Source organism: Hypanus sabinus, chromosome 5, assembly GCF_030144855.1.
Source record: "Hypanus sabinus isolate sHypSab1 chromosome 5, sHypSab1.hap1, whole genome shotgun sequence".
In the NCBI taxonomy this organism is placed as follows: domain Eukaryota; kingdom Metazoa; phylum Chordata; class Chondrichthyes; order Myliobatiformes; family Dasyatidae; genus Hypanus; species Hypanus sabinus.
In genome coordinates this window covers 108,507,264-108,530,978 of record NC_082710.1, presented here as the reverse complement: position 1 = coordinate 108,530,978, position 23,715 = coordinate 108,507,264, and the positions used below count along the sequence as shown (strand labels likewise).

The 23,715-nt window shown below is 43.5% G+C and overlaps 1 protein-coding gene across 8 annotated transcripts in view; it reads right to left on the bottom strand.

Annotated features, from left to right (window-relative positions):
• Positions 1-23,484, bottom strand: part of tfcp2l1 (transcription factor CP2-like 1) — a 53,737-nt gene extending 30,253 nt beyond the window's left edge. Inside the window, exons 1-5 of one of the 8 annotated variants that reach the window (XM_059970317.1) lie at positions 14,450-14,590; positions 13,248-13,684; positions 10,089-11,067; positions 9,403-9,479; positions 3,318-3,423 (exon numbers count right to left, since the gene is read on the bottom strand). In XM_059970317.1, the coding sequence (XP_059826300.1) occupies positions 3,318-3,423; positions 9,403-9,479; positions 10,089-10,128 (223 nt within the window). In that variant the 5' untranslated portion in view covers positions 10,129-11,067; positions 13,248-13,684; positions 14,450-14,590. Of the gene's footprint in view, positions 1-3,317; positions 3,424-9,402; positions 9,480-10,088; positions 11,068-13,247; positions 13,685-14,449; positions 14,602-23,269 lie in introns of those variants that run through there. The other 7 variants (XM_059970321.1, XM_059970318.1, XR_009512269.1 and 4 more) reach the window with 7 other exon arrangements.
• Positions 23,485-23,715: the final 231 nt, after the last annotated feature.

Genomic DNA, 23,715 nt, shown 5'->3' with positions numbered 1-23,715 from the left:
AATGCCTGTCAAGGTTTTATAAGCAGCATGCCAGTTGGTACAACACTATTTCAGCACCAGCAAGCCAGGTAAATCCCTGAAGCTGTCTGAGAGGATGTTCTCCCTGTGACCGTGTGAGTTTCCTCCAGGTGCTCTGGTTTCATCCCACTTTGCAAAAACATATGGGTTCAGAATCAGAGTCAGGTTTATTATCACTGTCATATGTCATGAAATTTGTTAACTTAGCAACAGCAGTACAATACATGATAATATAGAAAGAAAAATATGCTAATCAATTAAAGTATATATGCGTATATATTAAATAGATTAAAAATAGTGCAAAAACAGAGTTACATATTTAAAAAGTGACGTACTGTTCATGGGTTCAATGTCCATTCAGGAATCGGATGGCAGAAGGGAAGAAGCTGTTCCTGAATCGCTGAGTGTGTGCCTTCAGGCTTCTGTACCTCCTACCTGATGGTAACAGTGAGAAAAGGGCATGCCCTGGGTGCTGAAGGTCCTTAATAATGGATGCCGCCTTTCTGAGACACCGCTCCCTAAAGATGTCCTGAGTACTTTGTAGGCTAGTGCCCAAAATGGAGCCGACTAGATTTATAACCTTCTGCAGCTTCTTTTGGTCCCATGCAGTAGCCCCTCCATACCAGACAGTGATGTAGCCTGTCAGAATGCTCTCCACGGTACAACTATAGAAGTTTTTGAGTGTATTTGTTGACAAGCCAAATCTCTTCAAACTACTAATAAAGTATACTTGCTGTCTTAACTTCTTTATAACTACATCAATATGTTGGGACAGGGTTAGATCCTCAGAGATCTTGACACTCAGGAACTTGAAGCTGCTCACTCTCTCCACTTCTGATCCCACTATGAGGATTGGAATGTGTTCCTTCATCTTACCCTTCCTGAAGTCCACAATCAGCTCTTTCGTCTTACTGACATAGAGTGCCAGGTTGTTGCTGTGGCACCACTCCACTAGTTGGCATTTCTCGCTCCTGTATGCCCTCTCATCACCACCTGAGATTCTACCAACAATAGCTGTATTGTCAGCAAATTTATAGATGGTATTTGAGCTATACCTGGCCACACAGTCATAGAGGGAGGAGAGCAGTGGGCTATGCGCACACCCCTGAGGTGTGCCAGTGTTGATAGTCAGTGAAGAAGAGATATTATTACCAATCCGCATAGATTATGGTTTTCCGGTTAGGAAGTTGAGGATCCATTTGCAGAGAGAGGTAAAGAGGCCCAGGATCTGTAGCTTATTAATCAGGACAGTGGGAATGATGGTGTTAAACACTGAACTATAGGTGTTTATATTGTCCAGGTAATCTAAAGGCATGTGAGGAGCCATTGAGATTGCGTCTGCCATACACCTATTGTGGCAATAAGCATATTGCAGTAGGTCCATGTCTTTGCTGAGGTAGGAGTTGATCCTAACTATGACCAACCTCTCAAAGCATTTCATTACCATAGATGCGAGTGCTACTCTGTGCTACACACAAAATGCTAAAGGAACGCAGCAGGCCTGGCAGCATCTATGGAAAAGAATATAGTCGATGTTTTGGGCTGAGACCCTTCATCAGGACTGGATAGATGGTTGATTTTCTCTTGTTTACTACTGGGTAATAGTCAATAAGGCAGCTCACACTACTCTTCTTAGGCACTAGTATAATTGCTGCCTTTTGGAAGCAGCTGGGAACTTCCGCCCATATCAGTGAGAGGTTGAAGATATCCTTGAATACTCCCGCCAGTTGGTTGGTACAAGTTTTCAGAGCTTTACCAGGTACCCCATCGAGGCCTGCTGACTTGCAAGAGTTCACCCTCCTGAAAGACAGCCTGACGTTGGCCTCCGAGACAGAGATCACAGGGTCACCGGATGCAGCAGGGTTCTTGACAGCTGTAGTTAAATTCTCCCTTTCAAAGCCGGCATAGAAGGAGTTGAGCTCATCTGGTGGTGAAGTATCACTGCCATTCAAGCAGCATTTGTAGGTTAATTGGTCATATGGGTATAATTCAGGTCACGTTCTCAACATCTTCAGGGAGCGGTGTCTCAGAAAGGCAGCGTCCATTATTAAGGACCTCCAGCACCCAGGGCATGCCCTTTTCTCACTGTTACCATCAGGTAGGAGGTACAGAAGCCTGAAGTCACACACTCAGCGATTCTTCCCCTCTGCTATCTGATTCCTAAGTGGACATTGAACCCTTGAACACGACCTCACTTTAATACATATTATTTGTTTTTTGCACTATTTTAATCTATTCAATATACACATAGTGTAAATGATTTATTTTTGTTTTCTTCTATATTATGTATTGCATTGAACTGCTGCTGCTAAGTTAACAAATTTTACGGCACATGCCCATGATAATAAACCCGATTCTGATCTATTGCTTACTTATGTTTCATTTCTTTATTGAGACAGAGTGTAGTGTAGGCTTTTCCAGCCCTTTGAACCACACGGCTCAGCAATCCCCCAATTTAATCCTAGCCTAATCACAGAACAATTTACAATGCCCAACCAGCACATCTTCGGACCATGGGAGGCATCCTGTGCACCCGGAGGAAACCCAGAGAATGTACAAAGTCTTTACATGCAGCAGTGGGGTTTGAGCCCGTGCCACCTGTACTGTGCTAACCACTGTATTACTTATTACTTTATTACTTATTACTGTATTACTTTCTCTCTTCTGTATTTGCATGGTTTGTTCGCCAGCACACAATCCCCACAACAACTTCACATGGCTGCGGATGCGAGGCAGTCACCACACCTGAACAATGACACCACTCCTCTCGCTGGGAATCCCAGAGACATCCACACCAGTTGGGTGGGGCCTTCCACTGATTCTAAGGTATTTCTTGTATTTACTGTGAATGCCCACCAGAAAACAAATCTCAGGATTGTACACGGCGACATATATGTACCTGCATAACAAATTTACTTTGAACCTTGAATTGGACGTTGCAGGTTCATTGGGCTGAAGGGCCTGTTACCATGGTGAATCTCTAAACAAAGATAATCATCCATTCGCCAACAGTCCCAGCCTATCCAATGCCTCCTTACATACCAAGACCTCCAGTCCTTGTAACAGGCTCTTTCATTGGTGAGAAGCACACTGTTAAAATCTGAATTTCTTGTGGCCTCTTTCAGATAAATGTTCAAAATCCAGAGCCTAAAATGGCTGAAAGCGATATAATCTGGCTGTTCTGGTAAGGCTGATTCAGGTTACCTAGGTGTGACCCGCTCTCAGCTCCCTGCAGCCGACTGACTCCCATGCGCAGCCCCACAAGTTACCCTTAAGCAATAAGTAGCACTACTGCTCACCCAGATCAAGAATGCGATCCCCAGGCCGATTCCATCTCCAACTCTCCAGCTGCTGGCGCTCAGTGTACTGCAAGCGCCGGTCATGAAAAACCACACGGATAATGCTCTGTAAGACAAGTGGAAGTTATGAGGCAGAAATGGGATTCAGCACCTGCCATGGGGCTGCATGTCTGGATGGTTATTGAGACAGTCTGCTACACAACCTCACTCGGTGTTGGGGTGGGGCAGGGAGATGTGGTGAGCTTGCTCTGCGTACCCAAATCTAATGACTACAATGGAACCAACACACATAAGTGGCAGAGTATGCACTTTGTGGTTTAGAGTATGTACCGTTTTTTTTTATCCGTCATTTGTATTTTGCATCGTTTGGAGATATTTGAGGGATACATTGGTCGCGATGGCACCGATTAAGGTCAAGCAACGTCAGGTCCAGAACTCCCATGACCCAATCCAACCTTTGGTCCTGATTATGAATATCTATAAGCCCTTCACACCTGGGGGGGGGGGGGACGGAGAGGGAAGCAGAGCCTTTTGCCAGAGCTGCCCTCATTTAACGTCACCTGTGGGAATTCAGAATTCCAGCTCAAGCTGAAGGAAATGATGCACCCTGAAAATATATGTGTTGGTAAAAGCAAAGTGGCCAAGGAATATGGGGGACAGCCTGGCTCAAGGGTGGGGGCAGGATGGGACATGGCATCTACCAGGAACACCAGTAATGGAGAGAGATATCGATTTTTTAAAATGGGATTTGAGGCAGCAATGGGAGAAAGAGAGAGTAAACTGGGCAACAATAGTGTCAGTAGTTTAGAGAGCTGATAAGTCAGCCATGAATGATGCAGAACGCAAATATCAAGCGTATGAATAGTATTTAGGGTTGGATAATCCAGGGAGGGATGGCCCAGTCTTCCTTAAAATGCTGAAGGAAGGTCTGAGCTCAGCCCATCAGAAGTTTTAGATTTGGGGATTCTACTGGGATCAACCTATTGTGTGGTAGTATCACAGACCAATGAGATGACCAGAGGAGGCGGAAGAGAAGTTATGAAATGGCTATAGTGAATGTAGCTCCTATGATATCACAGAGAACTTGCTTTGTGTGCCAACGACCAGGGCACTTAGCAAGAAACTGCTGGAATAGACATGGGAGGGTAATGGAGATGATCTGTTATAGCTATGGCCTCTCAGAGTCCTGAAAAGAGGGGAGAGTGTGAGAATCACTCACCAAAGCAGACAGAGTCCACAGCAATACCCTCTTTTTCTGATTTGACTGCTGACCAGATTATAGAGCTGGTGACAAACAGCTGGCACCAGTGGTGGTCATCCACGGGTGTGCACAAGAGGTTCATTAAGGGGCTGGCAATGTAAAATGTTATTGGACATGGGGCCGTCAGTATCAATAGCTGATCTACCTTTGTCCGTGACTGGAGAGACTATTTACATTACCAGTGCAGGAGGTGAAACAATGAGGGCAGAGAGAAGTCAGCCCCAGGTACTCCAGGAGATTGAGGAGTGCAGCTTCTATAGATTTTTGGGTGTGTCCAAGCAATGAAGGTCCTACCCTAGGGATAGACACACTGAGTAAGGCCAGTGCTATCATAGACTCATGAAACGGAGAAATAACATGGACAAGACAGGAACAGCGGACATGTGTGACCAAAGAGCAGACAATATCACTCACTGAGAGACAGCAGAGACAGGAGACAGGGCAATGATCAGGAACCACATCAGGAAGCCCCAGGGTAGGGGCCCAACACAGACAAGAACTGTTACAAGCAGTGCAGCTGCCTGCAGAGGCAGCAGCAATTACAGTAATGGCTCACCAGAACGGGGATAATAAGGAGCAGGAAGGGAATGAGTGGGGAGACATCAGTGTGAGGAGGGCAGCGGAAGAACAAGAAGCAACAGAAATTACAAATGCACCGGAAGAAGCTACAAATGCCAATTTAGTAGGATTCTATGGAGAAGTGTAACACTTCGAGAGATCAAGCAAAGCAGTAGCAACACATAGTGCTGATCAGGGAGAGTCAGAAGGAAAGAAGACAGTCCTCCCACAGCCAGGTAACCAAGTCACGGTAAAGGAGCAGCCTGAAAAGACAGGTTTCCCTCCCAGGTGGATCGGGCCACAGGTGGTGGCCCAGATGAATGGCAGCTGTGTTTGCATGCAGTCCTGGTGAGGCAGTCAGTGGAAACACTGGACTCTGGTTAAACCGTATGACCCACCTTCTTGTCACCCTCACAGACAGCGTGAGAGATCAAGTGACAAACACCAGCTGATGCCTCAGTTCTGACTGCACCTGATGGGAACAGACTCACAGCAAACGCAAATGCAGAGGACACCAAGGGAGCGTGACAGCAAGTCGCAAACAGTGTGTAAGGGTAACTGTACTCTTTAATGAAGGCTAAATCTTGAACTAAGAGGATTAGTCGTATAGATCAGAACAGAAAGGTATTGGGGAAAATTGATGGGAAGGGATCTGAGTTACAGCAGAGATAACAGGTCCCACAACTTCAATGGTATGGCAGACTGAGAAAGAAAAAATACACAGAGACCCTGAAGGCAGTCACCCCAGCCGTCACAGACCCCGAAGGCAGTCGCCCCAGACGTCACAGACCCCGAAGGCAGTAGCCCCAGCCGTTACAGATCCAGAAGGCAATCACCCCAGACGTCACGGACCCCGAACGCAGTCGCCCCAGACGTCACAGACCCCGAAGGCAGTTGCCCCAGACGTCACAGACCCCGAAGGCAGTAGCCCCAGCCGTTACAGATCCAGAAGGCAATCACCCCAGACGTCACGGACCCCGAACGCAGTCGCCCCAGACGTCACAGACCCCGAAGGCAGTTGCCCCAGACGTCACAGACCCCGAAGGCAGTCACCCCAGACGTCACAGACCCTGAAGGCAGTCACCCCAGATGTCACAGATCCAGAAGACAGTCGCCCCAGACGTCACGGACCCCGAAGGCAGTCGCCCCAGACGTCACAGATCCAGAAGGCAATCACCCCAGACGTCACAGACCCCGAAGGCAGTCGCCCCAGCCATCACAGACCCCGAAGGCAATTGCCCGAGACGTCACAGACCCCAAAGGCAGTCGCCCCAGCAGTCACAGACCCCAAAGGCAGTCGCCCCAGACGTAACTTCAATGACTGAGTGGCCATGCAGTCCCAACCACATACAACTTTGCTGTTGGCATCACAGTTTGGGATCAAATCAAAGGTGGTGATGAATCAGCAGACAGAAAGGATATTGAAAATTTGGTGTCATCCTCTCACTCAATGTCAGCAAGAGCAAGGAGCTGACTATTGACTTCAAGAGAGGGAAACCAGAGGACCATGAGCCAGTCCTCATCAGAAGATCAGAGGTGGAGCGGGTCAGTAACTTTAACGTCCTGGGTGTTACTGTTTCAGAACACCCGTCCTGGACCCAGCACATAAGTGCAATTATGAAGAAAGCACAGCAGCACCTCTATTTCCTTCGGAGTCTGCGGAGATTCAGCATGACATCTAAAACTTTGACAAACTTCTATAAATACCTAGTGGAAAGTGTGTTGCATTGTGGCCTGCTATGGAAACACCAATGGCTTTGAAAGGAAAATCCTACAAAAGGTAGTGGATTCGACCCAGTACACTGTAGGTAAAACCCTCCCAATCATTGGCAACATCTACATAAACTGGTGTAGCAAGAAAGCAGCATCCATCATCAGAGATCCCCACCACACAGGCCATGCTCTTTTCTCACTGCTGCCATCAGGTAGAAGGTAAAGGAGCTCAGGGCTTGTGCCACCAGGTTCAAGAACAGTTACCACCCCTCAATCATCAGGCTCTTGAACAAAAAGGGTAACTACTTGCCCATCCATTGAGATGTCCCAACAATCAATGGTCTCTCTTTCAAGGACTCTATCTCATTACCTCATGTTCTCATTATTTATTGCTAGTTATTTATATTTGCACAGTTTGTTGTCTTCTCCACTCTGGTTGATCCTTCATTGATCCTGTTACAGTTACTATTCTATAGATTTGCTGAGTATGCCCACAGGAAAACGGATGTCAGAGTTGAATATGGTGACGTTAATGTACTTTAATAATAAAATTTACTTTGAATAGGTTATGAGTGCAGGTGGGCTGGGTCCTTTCAGAGGCTGGGCGAGTGATCGAATGGACAGTTGGGAGGGCGTTCCATTGGGAAAAGGTCCTTACAGCCTTAAATAGAGACCATTCCAGCACCTCCCACATCAATGAATGAGTCTGAGAGACTAGTTTGTCAGATCATTCTGATGAACTTTTGTCATGGCATAGAGTGTGAACCTGATACAGTGACCTTACTGGTCAGTGTCCCTGATCAGAGAGTAACCACTGATAGCCACTGCTCAGTTTTAGCTATCAGAGAATGAAGGGGTGAAAATAAAGAATGTGATTAAACTGCAATAGTCCAGCAGGGAAAGAGGCATCAAGCATCTGAATGAGACAGCTACATACAATCTCTGCTTGGAGTCTCAGAGCCATTAGGGATGATAGTGTAGGTGTAGGTGCACATGGTAAATGATAGGGATTGTGGAAGGGGTCTGAAGTATAGGGCATTTTTGTGGCCCCACTGGATTAGATCCTCTTTAAAGTTTGGCCTTTCCTGGAACAAATCTAGTTCTATCTAGGAGGCCCAGAGGAGGGACTAGCAAATATTAATTTCAACAGCAACCAGTCTTCAGATCTCAATGTTGATTGTAGATGGAATTTTAAATGCTGCTCAGAATAAAGGCCTTTCTGGAGCTGCAGATTAGGGCTAACTGCAAACCTACTGACCTGGTTTTTAGATGAATGCAGCTCAGAGACAGTGGTGATTAATATTAATTTTGGGTGTCTGGAGTGTTGGTGTGAAGATCTAGGTGCTTGAATATTATATGTAATTCAAAGGAAGCACTGTAGATACATTGTAACTATAGAATTATCTTACCATATAAAAATGTTAAGTAATGTTGGGACAGGGAGTCTCTACCAAGACTGACTCCAATGATACCTACTTGTTGTGATGAATAAAGACTTCTATATCCACCCAAGATGGGCTACAGCTGGAGATAACATGAAAAATTGGCCCAGGATAGAGGACTCTGGCAAACTACTGTTGGCAGCCTATAACGGGCTTAACCCAGCCTTATATTGTTGTGGGTACAACTTCATTTCTTGTCAGGACATCCAGATCAAGGAACAAAGGATAGAAATATTTAAAATCTACAAGGAGAAAGGAAGCAAGAAAAATACAAGAATCAAAGTACCTTACAGTCAGTAGCCATTGTATAAAGTAACAGCATGAATAGGCCACACAACCATTCCAACTTGCTCTACCATTCAACAAGGTCATGGCTTATGTTCTGCCTCTCAGCATCATGTTCTTGATTCCCCATTATTCTTCAATTCTTCCAATATCTAGAGATCTATAAGGTTACCCTTGAGCAAAAATAATGATCATCTCTGTAGCTCTTGGCTTTGAGATATCTACTGTTTGGCATACTTTGAATAAATGGCCCATTTCAGATCCTACAGTTGAAGTGATGGCACAATTTTGATACTGGAATCCCTAATTCTAGATTCTCATCGAAGGGAAACAGTCCTCATTATATCTTTTGTTAACACTTTAAGAATTGTTTCAATTTCACTTCTGATTCTTGAAATTATTGTGATCTAGAGACCTACCTGCCTAATCTCTCCTGGTATGATGATTCAGCCATTTCTCAGTCAGTAAGAATGTAAGGTCACAATGTTATAGAGGAGAAAACAGAATGGTGGATTCTTCAGATTATGGAATGACATTTCTAGTAAACGCAATAATAATGTACATCTGATACATTTTAGAAATGTATGGACTTACTGCAAAGGATTTTTAGTCCTTAATTGATGGTTAGGGGCAAGTGGAAGAGAAATAATGGACTGTGACAACATCGAACAGAACAACTAACAGTTGAATTGTTGCTCAAAGTAAAATTCAAATACAGATTGGCAAGTGTCAGGAATGTTAAATGGAAGCAGATGTAATCTGGTACAATGCAGTCCCAGAGCGTGAAGATCAACTGCACTTTCCCCAATGCGGGGAATTATCTTACCTTTACATATTTTCCAAATATTTCTTGACTGTCTTCCAGTTTTTTGTTGTCAACCATACGGATTTCGTAGGATTGGCCTGGTTGATATGAAGGCAAAATTTTGGTACACTAAACCCTTTAATTAGAAATGATTTAATTCAATCTAATCCAATAATTCAATTTACTTAAACATCAAAATTATTATTTTCTATATTTATCAATTCAAATTAAAATTTAACTTTATTAAGTGCAAAAGCCAACTTCTTGAGTTATCAACAATAACCACTTTTTTCATGACACAGATCTTTAATGAATAAAGCACATCTGGATAATTCTGGAACCAATATAGGTTGGATGTGGTATCATGGTCTCACACAGCTGGAAGAGATTCCACATTCAATAGTGCTGTGATTTATATTGATGGGGATTGGGGTCAACTCTAACCACTTTTTCCTATAACACAGCACTCTAACAAATATTCCCATAAATAAATATTATCCAGAATCTCCGTCTCATCTGCAGGCTCTTACTCACCTCTCCTGCTGTAACTTTCTTACTGGATCCAGCTTAGCTTCACATTATATACTATCCATCCCTTTACAATAGTGCCTCACAGAACAGATTATTTCAGGACAAGACAGCACTTCTTATTTTCTTAATATAAGTTAACTTTACATATACAAGTTATATGTTTTACGCACACTCACCCTCAAAATTCAAGAAAGTCCATAATTCGTCAATTACCATTTATAAGAACGTCTTTTGATAGTTGTTCGAACTGAGAGGATCTTGCAATCAAGAGTTCTTACTGCTGCCCGACAATTGCAGCTTCTTTTCATCCTCTCCTGCACAATTCTTTATTCACTTCAGGAAGGGTTGGCTGCTCCCACAATTCTTGTTTGGTTTTAAAAAACAAAACACTTTCGAAAGTCCTCAATGCTGTTTCAGCCCTCCCCATCGTTTAACCCAGAAATGATCAAAATTCAACATTTCTGTTAACTCTTATGTTCTGGGGTAAAGGATTCCCACACAAACTCAGCAACACTTCAATGTGTAGGTGTCCGATTGTCAACAGAAAACGGACACCACACATTTGGCAACATGCAGGCAAACAGAAACGCTTGACATGTCTACTTGAAACAGTGCACATTTTCATAATCAAACAAACCAGTTATTTTCAATTAAAAAGAGCAATGTTACTAATTATGACATAAAAATTAGCTAGCTAATTATTTTAATTCGAAGACATTTCCGATTTCATTCAATGCAAACTTTAAACTTTGCTGTATGCAGATTATTCAATACATTAAAAATTGATTTAATAATTCAGAAGTAAACATATTACTGGCTGACAGTGCAAGATTTTCATTCTTGTAGCTGCATTGCCTCAACATTTTTCATTGGTATTTTAAACTAAAGGCAGGGTAGATCCAGAAATAATATATTAACTTCAATTAGACTGTCCACATTTGACATTAATGACCTAATATGCAATGACCCTTTTGATGTATATCCCTCCTAGGAAGGGAGATAGGGGAGGAGGGTACACAGCCGGAAGTCGTGGTTCATATCAATACCAATGACATGGGTAGAAGGAGGAATGACCTCTGTTGGATAATGATCCGGAGAACCGAGTTCAAATCCCAGCACACGAGTGAGGGAATTTAAATAAATAAATAAATAAATCTGCAATCAAGAACAAAAGAACTAGTATCAGTAATGGTGACCACAAATCTCCTGGACTGTCACAAAATTCCAACTGGTTCACTTAAGTCCACAAGGACTGAAATCTGTTGTGGTGACCCAGTCGTGGTTAGGGGCCAGTCCCCATCCACAGCAAGTTGCCTGATTCTTCACAGCCCTTTAGAACACACTACCAAGCCAGTTGGTTATATCAAAACTTCTAGTATCCGGGAGGACGTTCAGCCCAGCCGCCCTGCAGCTCCCTATAGCCATTTCAATAGAAGTGCAGAGATGGGATATTAGTGCTGATCTGGCCAGCAAAGCACTTTTATCATTAAATAATAAAACTGGCAACTTTTAAACAGGTGGGCAGGGGATTAAAAAGTCTCCGAAGAAACTGGGAGCCATGGTAGCATAGAGATTAGCACTACGCTATTTCAGCTCAGGGTGTCGGAGTTCAGAGTTCAATCCCAGCATCCTCCGTAAGGAGTCTCTGTATGTCCTCCCCGTGGAATGTGTGAGCTTTCCCTGGGTGCTCTGGCTTTCCCCTACAGTCAGAAGATGTACTGGTTAACTGGTCATTGTAAATTGTCCCGAGATTGGGGTAGAGTTAAATGGGGGGTTGCTGGGCAGTGCATCTCAAAAATAAACAAATAAATAAACTGGATTAGAAATAATGTCACATATTAGTGAGTGCAGACAGGGTGAAGTATAGAAAGAAGGTTAAGGCAGACAGGGTTGAGATTCCTGGAGCACAGGGACCTGTATAATTTGGATGGTGCCACGATAGCATAGAGGTAGCATAGCTCTGTAACGCTATTACAGCTCAGGTCAGAGTTCAGAGTTCAATTCTGATGTCAACTGCCCTCCCTGTGGAATGCGTGGGGTTTCTCCAGGTTCTCCAGTTTTCTCCCACAGTCCAAAGTCAGTAGGTTAATCGGTCATTGTACATTGTCCCGTGATTAGTTTAGGGTTAAATTGCTAGGGGCTGCGGTTCATAGGGTTGGAAGGGCCTGCTCCAGGCTGTATCTTTAAATAAATTAATACGCAAAGCTGGGATTAGTGTACAGCCACAGCCAAGTTTTCTGTTACCCATGGGAAAGGTTTATGGCATGGCAGAATATGAACCCAAGCACAGATGCTGAAGGAAGTGAGTCAAAGCTGAAAGTGGAAGGCAGGGTATTTGTAAGTAAGTATAGAAGCCAGATGGAAGGAAGGCTGGAAAGGCGATGACAAAAATGAGTTTAGCAGTGCTTAATAACTAATCCTCAATACAAGGAAGTAAGAATATGGCAAATATTCTAAACATACAAATATACACAAGGACGTGTGTTATTCTGGTGATTACCAAAGACAGGCAAAACAAAAACCTTTACATTCTTAGACTCCTGATTTTCAAATAAGAATTATGAGTGGAAACCGGGAGGCTGGGCAGTGAAGAGAGCAGGGAAAGAGCCTTCCAGTGTTGTTTTGGTGAGGAAAATGATGGGATGGTAACATTATTACAGTGATACATTCTGAAAAGTCTGATTGACTACAGGCTAACTGCCGTGAAATCACCAATACAGAAGCTGCTAGAAAAGAAATTGAGATGCATGGGGGGGGGGGCGGGGGGGGTAGATATTTCTTAGAAAGGCACAATTCACCCAAAGACTGAGGACCAAGGCAGTAAACCAGTATCTAGAAAGTGGGACAAGCTTTGCTAATGGCCACCTGCAGGGTGAAAAAGCGATCTCCTCCTGTGCTACGCTAGGAATTCTAAGGAACGCACCAACATGGACAGCACGTTTAACTGATACTGCAGGCGTTACTCAGGTGCGTGCCTCACCGGCTCAGATAAACGAGCAGGTAATGTACCAGATAAGGAGCAGCCACGCCTTGCTATTAATGGGTATGTTGTTTGTGCAGGAAGCCATGACATACGATTATCTTGAACAGGGTAACAGGGACTCAGAGAAGATGCAATATTAGGAGGAAATACTAAGAAAACAATCAGGGCAGGAAATTCAGCCTCTGTTAAAGGTACGTCTAAACGGGACATCTGCTGCACTCTACTGAAGTCACTGGAGCTGAACTTCCAAGGCAGAGTTCAACTGGGACAAGTCACTCCATCATACGTTTAGCATGTATTACAGTGGATGAATTAACATCTTAAATTTAAATTTCACATGTAACTTTCTCACCTGTAACCTCCATAGTCTTCATTGGTTGAATCTACAATGCCTGAAGCTCTCTACCTCGTTAAATCAGCCCGAGTTTCACGCAACATTTTTGTTTTGTTTTTGGGTTGTGCATAAGGATTTCAGCTCCTTCTCGTCTAAAGAACTTCACCGAGGTTTACTCTCCACAGTAACCTCAGCTGCTGGTATTTGTATCAAGGGCTGCTTGGGTTGCCCTTGGCAATGCAAATCTGTGTAAGTTACGAGTGGGTTCAGAATCAAAGATGTCCAAAAGTAATAATCGCTTCAGTCTTCAGGGTAGCATTGCTCAATGGAGAGGAATGTAATTGGTGCTATCAGTTCAAAGTTCATTGGGTTAAAACCTCAAAGGAATGTCCATAGCAGAGCGTTTTAACCCTAGTTTCAGTTACATTTTAGGTCACAGAATGACATGGAGCGGTCTGCAGAAAAACACAACATATACAGTATTCCTCAGTAAAGCCCTCTCCCATATTGCCTTTCTTTCTCGCTTCTTGTGCTGGAGCAGAATTTCCAAACATCAAAATTGCTGGCATTTTTTAAGATATACATATTTTTTTTACAGATGCTGTGGAGTGGGAATTTGACTGTGAACAGCACTGCATCTGTTGACCAATTCTGACCTCACCAGAATTCCACACGCTCTCTCTTTGCGATTGGACTTATTGTCCATAATTTAGGAATTAAACCATTGTAAGGGTTTATTGTTCAATTTGCCTGGGCTGATAAGCTATTGAAGAATTTGAAAGGCTGCACCCAATGCTCATAATTACCCCACCTTTGACCAATCTGAAATTCTAGTCCATAACCCACTCTTCCCCACTCTTGAGTCCCAATCCCAACCCCAATCTACACACCCTCCAAACATTTCACTGCCTAGAGGCCTAGAAAGAACCAACAGTTCATCAGTTTGGGAACACAAGGTCTGATTATCCTTCATACATTACCCACTGGCTCCAACATACTCCAGCCAATTGGATATTTTGGCATATGAACAGGCTGATGACGTTAGGAAAACAGATTGCAGCCGTAAGCTCGCCAGTAGAAATGAAGAACACCATGGCAAAAGACACCAACAAACTAAATAGTCCCATCGCAAACAGCGTGGCTATAGAGAACCAACGTGAAAGGTCAAGTGAGGGAGAGAATGGATAAAAAAAACAATAGTTAATGCTCAGTTTTGATACCTTGGTTGAGATAGGTCAGAGTTTCTTCATGCAGTTTGACTGCAGGTGATGTGGCTGCACACAGCACGTACTGGAATGGGAGCAGCTTGGCATCAGTTCTTGGTGAAGGATTTGACTCCTCATGTTTAAAAACTGGCAATGTAAGGACATCGCTGAAATGGAAGAGAAGTATTAATTTAAAAGCTCACAGCTTACCCAACCAACTACATTCCATTTTTTCATATTGCATTCAACATAGTAGCATCATTTCACACTTTTGCCTCATCACCATCCGGTGATTTCCACAAATAACACTTGATGCAAACGGAAACAACTATTATCTTACAGTTAGGCAGACATTTTTCAACTTCAGAATGACCCAAATTGCTTTATGGCCACCAAAAGCCATGAACAGAGGGATCTTCAGGGTCAAAGTAAGTTACTGCACGTGTTGATGGGATGGTTAAGAAGGCTCATCATATGTTAGCTTTCTTTAGTCAGGGTGATTGAGTTCAAGAGCCATGAGATAATGCTGCAGCTCTATAAAACTCTGGTTACACCACATTTGCAGTATTGTGTTCAGTTTTGGTCACCTCATTATAGAAAGAGCATTGGAGAGGGTGCAGAGGAAATTTACCAGAATGCTACCTGGATTAGGGAGAATGTCTTATGAGGAATAGTTGAGTGAGCCAGGTGTTTTCTCTTCGGAGAGGAGGAGGATGATAGGAGACTAGATAGAGGTGTATCAGATAATAAGAGGCATACATAGATAATGCAGATAGGAAGTCCCGTTGTTGCAGGGCGACAATAGCAAATGCAAGGAAAATAAAGGGGAATGAGAGAGAGAGGTTTTTATTATATACAGACAGTGATAAGTGAATGGAACACACTGTCAGATAAAGATACATTATGGAGACTCTTAAATAGGCACATTGTCAAAAGAAAATTGGAGGGCAATGTGGGAGAAGAGGGCTAGATTGATCTTGGAACAGGTTAAAAAGGCTGAAGTGTCATATTGTTCAATAGCTCAGCTCATCAAGGGAACCAACCCTCTCCTCCATGGGCTCTGTCTAGGATTCTTACTGCATTAGTAAGCAGGCAGCATAATCAAAGATCCCATCCAGCACAATTATTCTCCTTCGTCCCTTCCCATCGAGCAGAGAATACAAAATCCTGAAAGCACATACCACCAGCTCCAACCCCAGCTTCTACCCACTGTTACAAGACTATTGAATAAGATGGACTCTTGATTTCACAATCTACCTTACTGTGATTTTGCTCTGTACCTGTTACACTTTACTCTGTATTGTTATTGTTTTACCTGGTTCTTCCTCAATGCACAATGTAATGATTTGATCTGCATAAACAGTACGCAAGACAACCTTTTCACTGTATCTCGGTACATATGACAATAATAAACCAATTTACCAAATACTAAATTACTATCATTGTCAAGATTTTATCCTCCTGAGAGATAATGTTTCAAAAGTTCATTCATAATAACATCTATTCTTAATATGCATAGAGTTGTTCAGATGTTACATGCCAAATTGTATGATATGGGTGATCACGGTCTTTCCATGACCATCATTGTTCTGGGCAACTTTTTCTACAGAATTGGTTGCTGTTGCCTTCTTCTAGACTGTGTCTTTACAAGATGGGTGACTCCCGCCATTACCAATACTCTTCAGGGACTGTCTGCCTGGTGTCAGTGGTCACATAACCAGGAATTGTGATATGTACTAGCTGCCCATACGACCATCCACCACCTGCTCCCATCGCTTCAGTGGCCCTGGTCGGGGGGGGGGGGGTAGAGGGCTTAAGCAGGTGCTGCACCTTGTCCAAGGTTGACCTGCAGGCTAGAGGAGGGAAGGAGCACCTTCAACTTCCTTTCATAGTGACGTATCTCCACCTCACCACCTTCTGTATAGGAGGTGGAAGTCAGAAATAGGAAGGGATCAATCACTATAGACTGCTGGGAGTAGTCTATAGCCCCCCAGATAGCCCCTTGGGACACCGAGGAGCAGATAAACAGGCAGATTTTAGAATGGAGCAGGAAATACAGGGTAGTAGTTATGGGAGATTTCACCTTCCCTCATATTGACTGGCACCTCCTGAATGCAAGTGGGATAGATGGGGCAGAATCTGTCAGGTGTGTTCAAGAAAGATTCCTGACACAATATGTGGACCGGCCAACGAGAGGAGAGGCTATACTGGATCTAGTTCTGTGTAATGAACCTGGTCAAGTGACAGACCTCTTGGTGGGGAAGCACTTTGGTGAGAATGACCACAACTCCCTTAACTTCAGCATAGCTATGGAAAGGGATAAAATCTGACAAAATGGTAAAGTGCTTAACTGGGGAAGGGCTAACTTTGAAGGGATGAGACAGGAACTAGCGAGAATAAACTGGAAACAGATGTTCAAAGGGGAAAGCACAGAAGTAACTTGGGAGAAGTTTAGGGACCACTTGAGCTGGGTTCAGGATAGGTTTGTCCCACTAAGGCAAGGAAAAAATGGTAGGAAAAGGGAATCGTGGCTGACGAAACATGTGAGGCAACTCGTCAAGAGGAAAAAGGAAGCATATATTCGATATAAGAAGCAGGAAGTAGGAGGGGCTTATCAGAAATAGGGTAGCCAGGAAGGAGCTAAAGAAAGGACTTAGGAGAGCTCGAAGGGGGCATGAGAAGGCCTTGGCATGTAGGATTAAGGAGAACCCCAAGGCGTTTTATGCGTATGTGAAGAATAGGAGGATGACGAGAACGAAGGTGGGACCACTAAAGGATAAAGAGGGCAACATGTGCCTGGAGGCAAAGGAGGTTTGGGGGGGGGGGGTCCTAAATGAATACTTTGCATCAGTATTCACAACTGAAAAGAATCGTGATCAGGATGAGGTCGAAGTTGAGCGGGCCTGTGTGCTGGACAAAGTGGAGATTAGGGAAGAAGTAGTACTGGATCTTCTTAAAAACATTAAGATTGATAAATCCCCAGGGCAGGATATGATATACCTCATGTTGTTGTGGGAATTGAGAGAAGAGATCGCAGGAGCATTAGCCATTATCTTTGAATCCTCTTTGGCTACAGGGGAAGTGCTGGAGGACTGGAGAATGGCAACTGTAGTTCCCTTGTTTGAAAAAGGTAATGGGGAGAAACCTGGGAACTATAGACCGGTGAGTCTTACGTCGGTGGTATGTAAACTACTGGAAAGGATTCTTACGGATAGGATCTACAAACATTTGGAGAAGTACATGGATTGTCAACATGGCTTTGTGAAGGGAAGATTATGCCTCACGAGTCTGATTCAGTTTTTTGAAGAGGTAACAAAAGAAATTGATGAAGGTAGGGCAGTGGATGTGGTCTACATGGACTTTAGCAAAGCATTTGACAAGGTCCCTCATGAGAGACTCATCCAGAAAGTCATGATGCATGGGATAAGTGGAACCATGGCTGCTTGGATAAAAGAATTGACTTAAAGGAAGAAAGCAGAGGGTAGTTGTGGAAGGAAAGTATTCTTCCCAGAGGTTGGTGACTAGTGGAGTGCCGTAGAGTTCTGTCCTGGGACCCCTGCTATGTGTGATTTTTATAAATGGCCTGGATGTAGAGGCGGAAGGATGGGTGAGTAAGTTTGTGGATGACACGAAGATTGGAAGAGTTGTGGATGGAGCTGTAAATGGTCAAAGTTTACAAGAGGATAGAATCAGGATGCAAAATTGGGCAGAAAAATGGCAGATGGAGTTCAATCCGGACAAGTGTGAGGTGATGCATTTTGGGAGGACAAACCAGAAGACTGAGTACAGGATTAATGGTCAGTTACTTAAGAGTGTGGATGAACAAAGGGACCTTGGGGTTCAAATCCATACATCCCTCAAGGTCGCTATACAGGTTGATAGGGTAGTTAAGAAGGCCAATGGGATGCTAGGCTTCATTAACAGGGGGATTGAGTTCAAGAGTAGAGAGGTCATGTTGCGACTCTACAAATCTCTGGTGAGACCACACTTAGAATATTGTGTTCAATTCTGGTCAACTCATTATAGGAAGAATGTGGAAGCTATGGAGAGGGTGCAGAGGAGATTTACCAGGATGTTGCCTGGTTTGGAGAACAAGTCATATGAAGCAAGGTTAGCAGAGCTGGGACTTTTCTCTTTGGAGCGTAGAGGAATGAGAGGGGACTTGATAAGAGGTCGACAAGATTATGAGAGGCATAGATAGGGTGGATAGTCAGTACCTGTTTCCCAGGGTACCAATAGCAAACACCAGAGGGCATATGTACAAAATTAAGGGAGGGAAGTTTAGGGGAGACATCAGGGGTGAGTTTTTTTTTTACACAGAGGGTTGTGAGTGCCTGGAATGACTTGCCAGGGATGATGGTGGAGGCTAAAACATTAGGGGTATTTAAGAGCCTCTTGGACAGGCACATGGATGAAAGAAAAATGGAAGGTTATGGGGTAGTGTGGGTTCAGTACTTTTTTTAGGATTATATGGGTCAGCACAACATGGAGGGCTGAAGGGCCTGTACTGTGCTGTATTGTGTTCTATGTAAGTCAACAGATAGTGGTGACATGATTTTATTCTGACTAGAGATTTGCAAGCAGTGTTATTCCGCAGGGATCAGTGCTGGAGTCTGTATTACTTGCTTATCTGTATTAGTACTGAAACAAAAATGAAGATGGACTGACTAGTAAGCTTTCAGAAGACACTGACATCAGAGGAATTGTAGATAGGAAGTAGGTGATTAAGGGTACCTTAGGATATAGCCAAGCAAGAAATACATGTGCAGAAATGGCAGATGGAGTTTATTCCAGACGTTTCAGGTGTTGTTCTATGCTTCTAATTAGAGGAGCAAAAACACTGGATATAGAAAACATACGCACAAAGGCTTGCCTCAATCCTGCGTGCTTATATTCAGAAATGAATTGGAATGAACAAAGAACTACAGTGCGTGGATTCTAAACACCAGTATAGAGCTAAATTGCCACATTCTGACCAGCAAATTGAATGGAATTCTATATAGCACGTGACTCGTTCAAACACACACTTAATGGTCACTTCTGATATTTGCTGTTTCTTAGTTTTCCTAAGAGTAGCAAAGCACTTTAAACAAGAGATGATAAGCAAGCCTAACTAGATCTGATGCACAAACAAGAGAAAATCTGCAGATGCTAGAAATCAGAGCAACACACACACAATACTGCAGGAACTCAGCAGGCCAGGAAGCACCCAAGGAAAAAAGCACGGTCGACATATCGGGCTGAAACCAAAGCTTCATGGAGTATTAAAGAACCAAAAGTCAGCATTTGATCTCATGAACTTTAAAAAAGAACTAAACCCATGTGCATGGGTATCTGCTTAAGGACTGTGATATTTTGATAAACTGTTGAACAGGTTATTTTATAGTGAACTTCTTTCCTTTCCTATTCCCTTCTGGAAGTGTACAGCAAACATTCCAGTGAGTCTTTGCTAGACAACCTTTTTTTATGCCATGGAGCCAAGGGGGTCTGTGGAACTGTGGTAAACTATGTATACCTGTCTGGACACGCCCCTCTGCTGACTGCTCCTGTGGCTCCTCCCACAGACCCCTGTATAAAGGCGATTGGGGCACTGCTCCTCCCTCAGTCTCCAAGATGTTGTGCTTCCTTTTTGCTGTTAATAAAAGCCTATCGTTCACTTCCAGTCTCCTAGAGTTATTGATGGTGCATCAGGAACCCTGGTTGGAAACCCCTGCCCTAGAATGAGTGTTGCCCGGCCATTCTGCGCAGGTTTGATCAACATATTTGAGCTTGTTCAATTCTTTCTCCCCCTAGTCATAGAAGAGAATGGAACAGAACTTTAATGTCATTGCTCAAGGCAATGAGATTGTGGTGTCACTCCAGTCAGGCAAAACAGAAATTTACAATACATGCAGTACCATGTAATTTAAAAAAAAATCCCATCTTTACATGCAACAAGTGACTTCGATAGTCCATAACACTCAAAGCAAGAATTACAGCAAGGAAGTAGGCCCATTGACTCAACGCGTCCATGCCAATCAAGATGCCTAACTCAGATAGACCCATTTGTTTGAATTTGCCCTGTTCCTTCCACTTGAGCATTCAGCACAAATGGTAATGTAGGATCTGCGTACATCTTTTATGGTCTATGCATTGCCCTAGACGTTCATCTAGTCTCAGTTGCAAAATACTTTATTTAAATATGTCCTTCCATTCCAAATCGATTTTCCCCAAACTTAGTGGGATCTGTTTGATACTGTGACTGATAGCTGGACTTTAAAATAATAATGAAATGAAGAGAGAGGAGGTTAGTGCAGAAAAGTAGCACCCAGGTAAAATGTCAACTGTGATCTTATTGAACGACAGAGAAAATATGACAAGCCAGTGGACTAGTTGAGATTCCTTATCTTATCATTGGATCTTATTTTTCAACTATTTGGAGAAACACTTAAAAGTGTTCGAAGCAGCTCCAGTTTCTATGCTTGTTGAACCTCAATGTATATAAAACTTTGGCAGAGACAGGCAAACTGAAATAACACACAGAAAATGCTGAAGAAAAATCCCGTAACCTTTGCCCATAATCACAAAATCGGTGGTTGCACTGATGTGCTGTATTGATGTTCTCATTTGCATTATTTTCTTTTTTAATTTATAATTACTATGGGTCTTGCTGTACAAAATAGCAAATTTCGGGACATAGGTTAGTGATATTGAGCCAGATTCGGAGACTGTTCATATTCTCTCAACTTTAATTTTCATACTGACTCATTTTCCATTAATACCGCTAGTGGCAATATGTACCATGTAAACTTGTATTTTTACTTTAATGTTGTACAAGCCCTTCCTGAGGTTTTCTGTATCAATGTTTCCCTGAACTAAGGTGACCTGGTGAATTGGATACAAATCTGACTTGGTGATAGGAGGAAGAGGGGAGAGCGGTTGGAGGAACGCTTTTGTGATTGGAAGTTTGCAACCTGCGGCGTCCCTCCAGGATGAGTGGAAGGGCCCTTGTTTATGGTACTATCTTAATGACTTGGACATTGAGGTAGGAGGTTTAAGGAGGACACAAAAGAGAGTGAAGGAAGGTACAGCAGGATACAAATCAGTTGGAAAGCTGGGTGGAGGATTGACTGGTGGAATTTAATCCTGACACGTACCAGTTCACACAGCTGCAGGGGGTGGGAACAAATATTGGTAGGACATGTACAGGAATTGAGAGAGCATTTAGGAACAAAGAGTTCAAATCCATAGTTCCATGAAATTGTCAGCACAGATCAATAGGGTGGTGAAGATGGTCGATAACATGCTCACCTTCATAAATTGGGACACAATCTTGCAATTTTAGAAAATACTGGTTTGTTGGATTACTATGCACAGTTCTGGTCACCGCATTATAGAAATGACGCGGTTGCATTGGAGAATGCAAGGGAGCTACTTGGGTTGAAGGATTGTAGCAAATGGGGAGAGATCAGATAAGTTGGATTTTCTTTTCCCACCATAGGAGGAGGATGAGGGAACAACCTGATAAAGCTACAGTATATGTACACAATTACGAATAGGATATGAACAGCAAATTCTTTTCTTTATCTGTCCCTTTGAGAGCACAAACTTCATGAATACAACCTAGAGACACACAGACATCTCACACACGGAGATACCTCTTTTTCCCTTATTAGGGGTGGGGGGAGGGGAGGGGAGAGAGAGAGAGAGAGAGAGCGCGCGCCTGTGGTGTGTTGAATTACTGGGTGAACCAGTAGTCTTTGGGGTACTGCAAGTCTGTCTTTATTGATGCTTTGCTGCGCGCTTCAGTGCTCGGTGGGGTGGGTGATGGTTTTTTTGCTGGTGGGAGCCGGGGATGGTGCTTTGCTGCTGTTTACACACGGAGGGGGCTGGGGAGGGGGACTTTAGGGTTCTAACATTTAACAGTCCATTCTTCGGGACACAACTGTTTTTGTGGATGTTTGTGAAAAAAAAGCATTTCAGGATGTATATTGTATACATTTCTCTGATATTAAATGGACCTTTGAATAACACAAGTGTAATAATATGAACGCAATATTATTAATCCAGACGCTTCCCGGTCAATACACTGACCCAAAATTTCCACAGACAGTAGGTGCAATCCTAATTAATAAAATATAAAGCATGTAAACATAACTAATACAAAACAAATATTTCAAACTAATAAAATTATTTCAACAACTCAACGGGCTCTGTACTTTTCATATCGCGACAACTTTCTTTCCAGCTGACAACCGCTCGAGTGGACCGCCTGCAATCTTTTCCTCCCCAGAACAGAAATGCCTAATAGGAGAGGGCATAACTTGAAGGTGACAGAAGGAAAGCATAGGGGAGATGTCTGAGATAGTTTTTTTAAACACAGTGAGGCAAGTGTATGGAACGCGCTACCAGGGGTGGGGGTGAAGGTAGATACGTTAGAGACATTTAAGCGACATTTAGGCAAATTGAAAGGGAAATAAGCGAAGGGCTACGTGAGAGGGAAATCTTTTGGGGTAGATTGATAGGTCGCTACAACTTCGTGGGCCGAATGGTAGGACACTTCTTTGTTCTACGAAGTTCTTTCCACGGCGCCTGACAACTTAATTCCACGACCACTCAACCCGAAGTAGAAAATGTCACAACATAAAAATGACATATAAAAGTTGCGAGGGTCTTTCACTTCTAAAATCCCAGCCGTCTTACCGGCAGCCTGTCCCACGCTATACAACTAGCCGCAACTCCTGTCCCCGAGTCCCTGGGATTACTTTATTCTCCCCTTTGCGACTTTTAATGGTCCAGGAGGTTGTTTTGAAACTTCCTCTTGAACGCCGGTCTTTCCAAAGTAAAGGTACTTACCGGAGGTAGTTGTTGGTGCTGTGTTGTTGGTGATTATACTGTTCGGGCTGCGTGTGCCAAAATAACATGCTGAAATTATCTCCACGCAGGGCGATCGAGACGAGGAGAACTCAGCAAATTAACTTCTCCCCGAGTCACAATCCAACGCCCCCGGGAGCCGCTTATATTCGCCAAGTGACGTCAAGGTCAGATCTCCTACCGCGACCGACCCACCTCTAGAGAAGCCAGCAGCTCCAACCCTTGCCTCAAATATCACCGACCTTCTAACTTTTCACCTTTCAAATGCAACGTGATTGCGAAAAAAAGGTGTTTAGCAAAGAGCAGTGTCTCGCTAGGACAGTGTTCGGAAACGCAGAGACAGGGAAGAGTTGAGATTTCGAGAGCTGATCTCGAACACCCCGAGGGGAAGGTGGGTGGGCCAAGGTCACCCTCGCAACTCGGTTTCA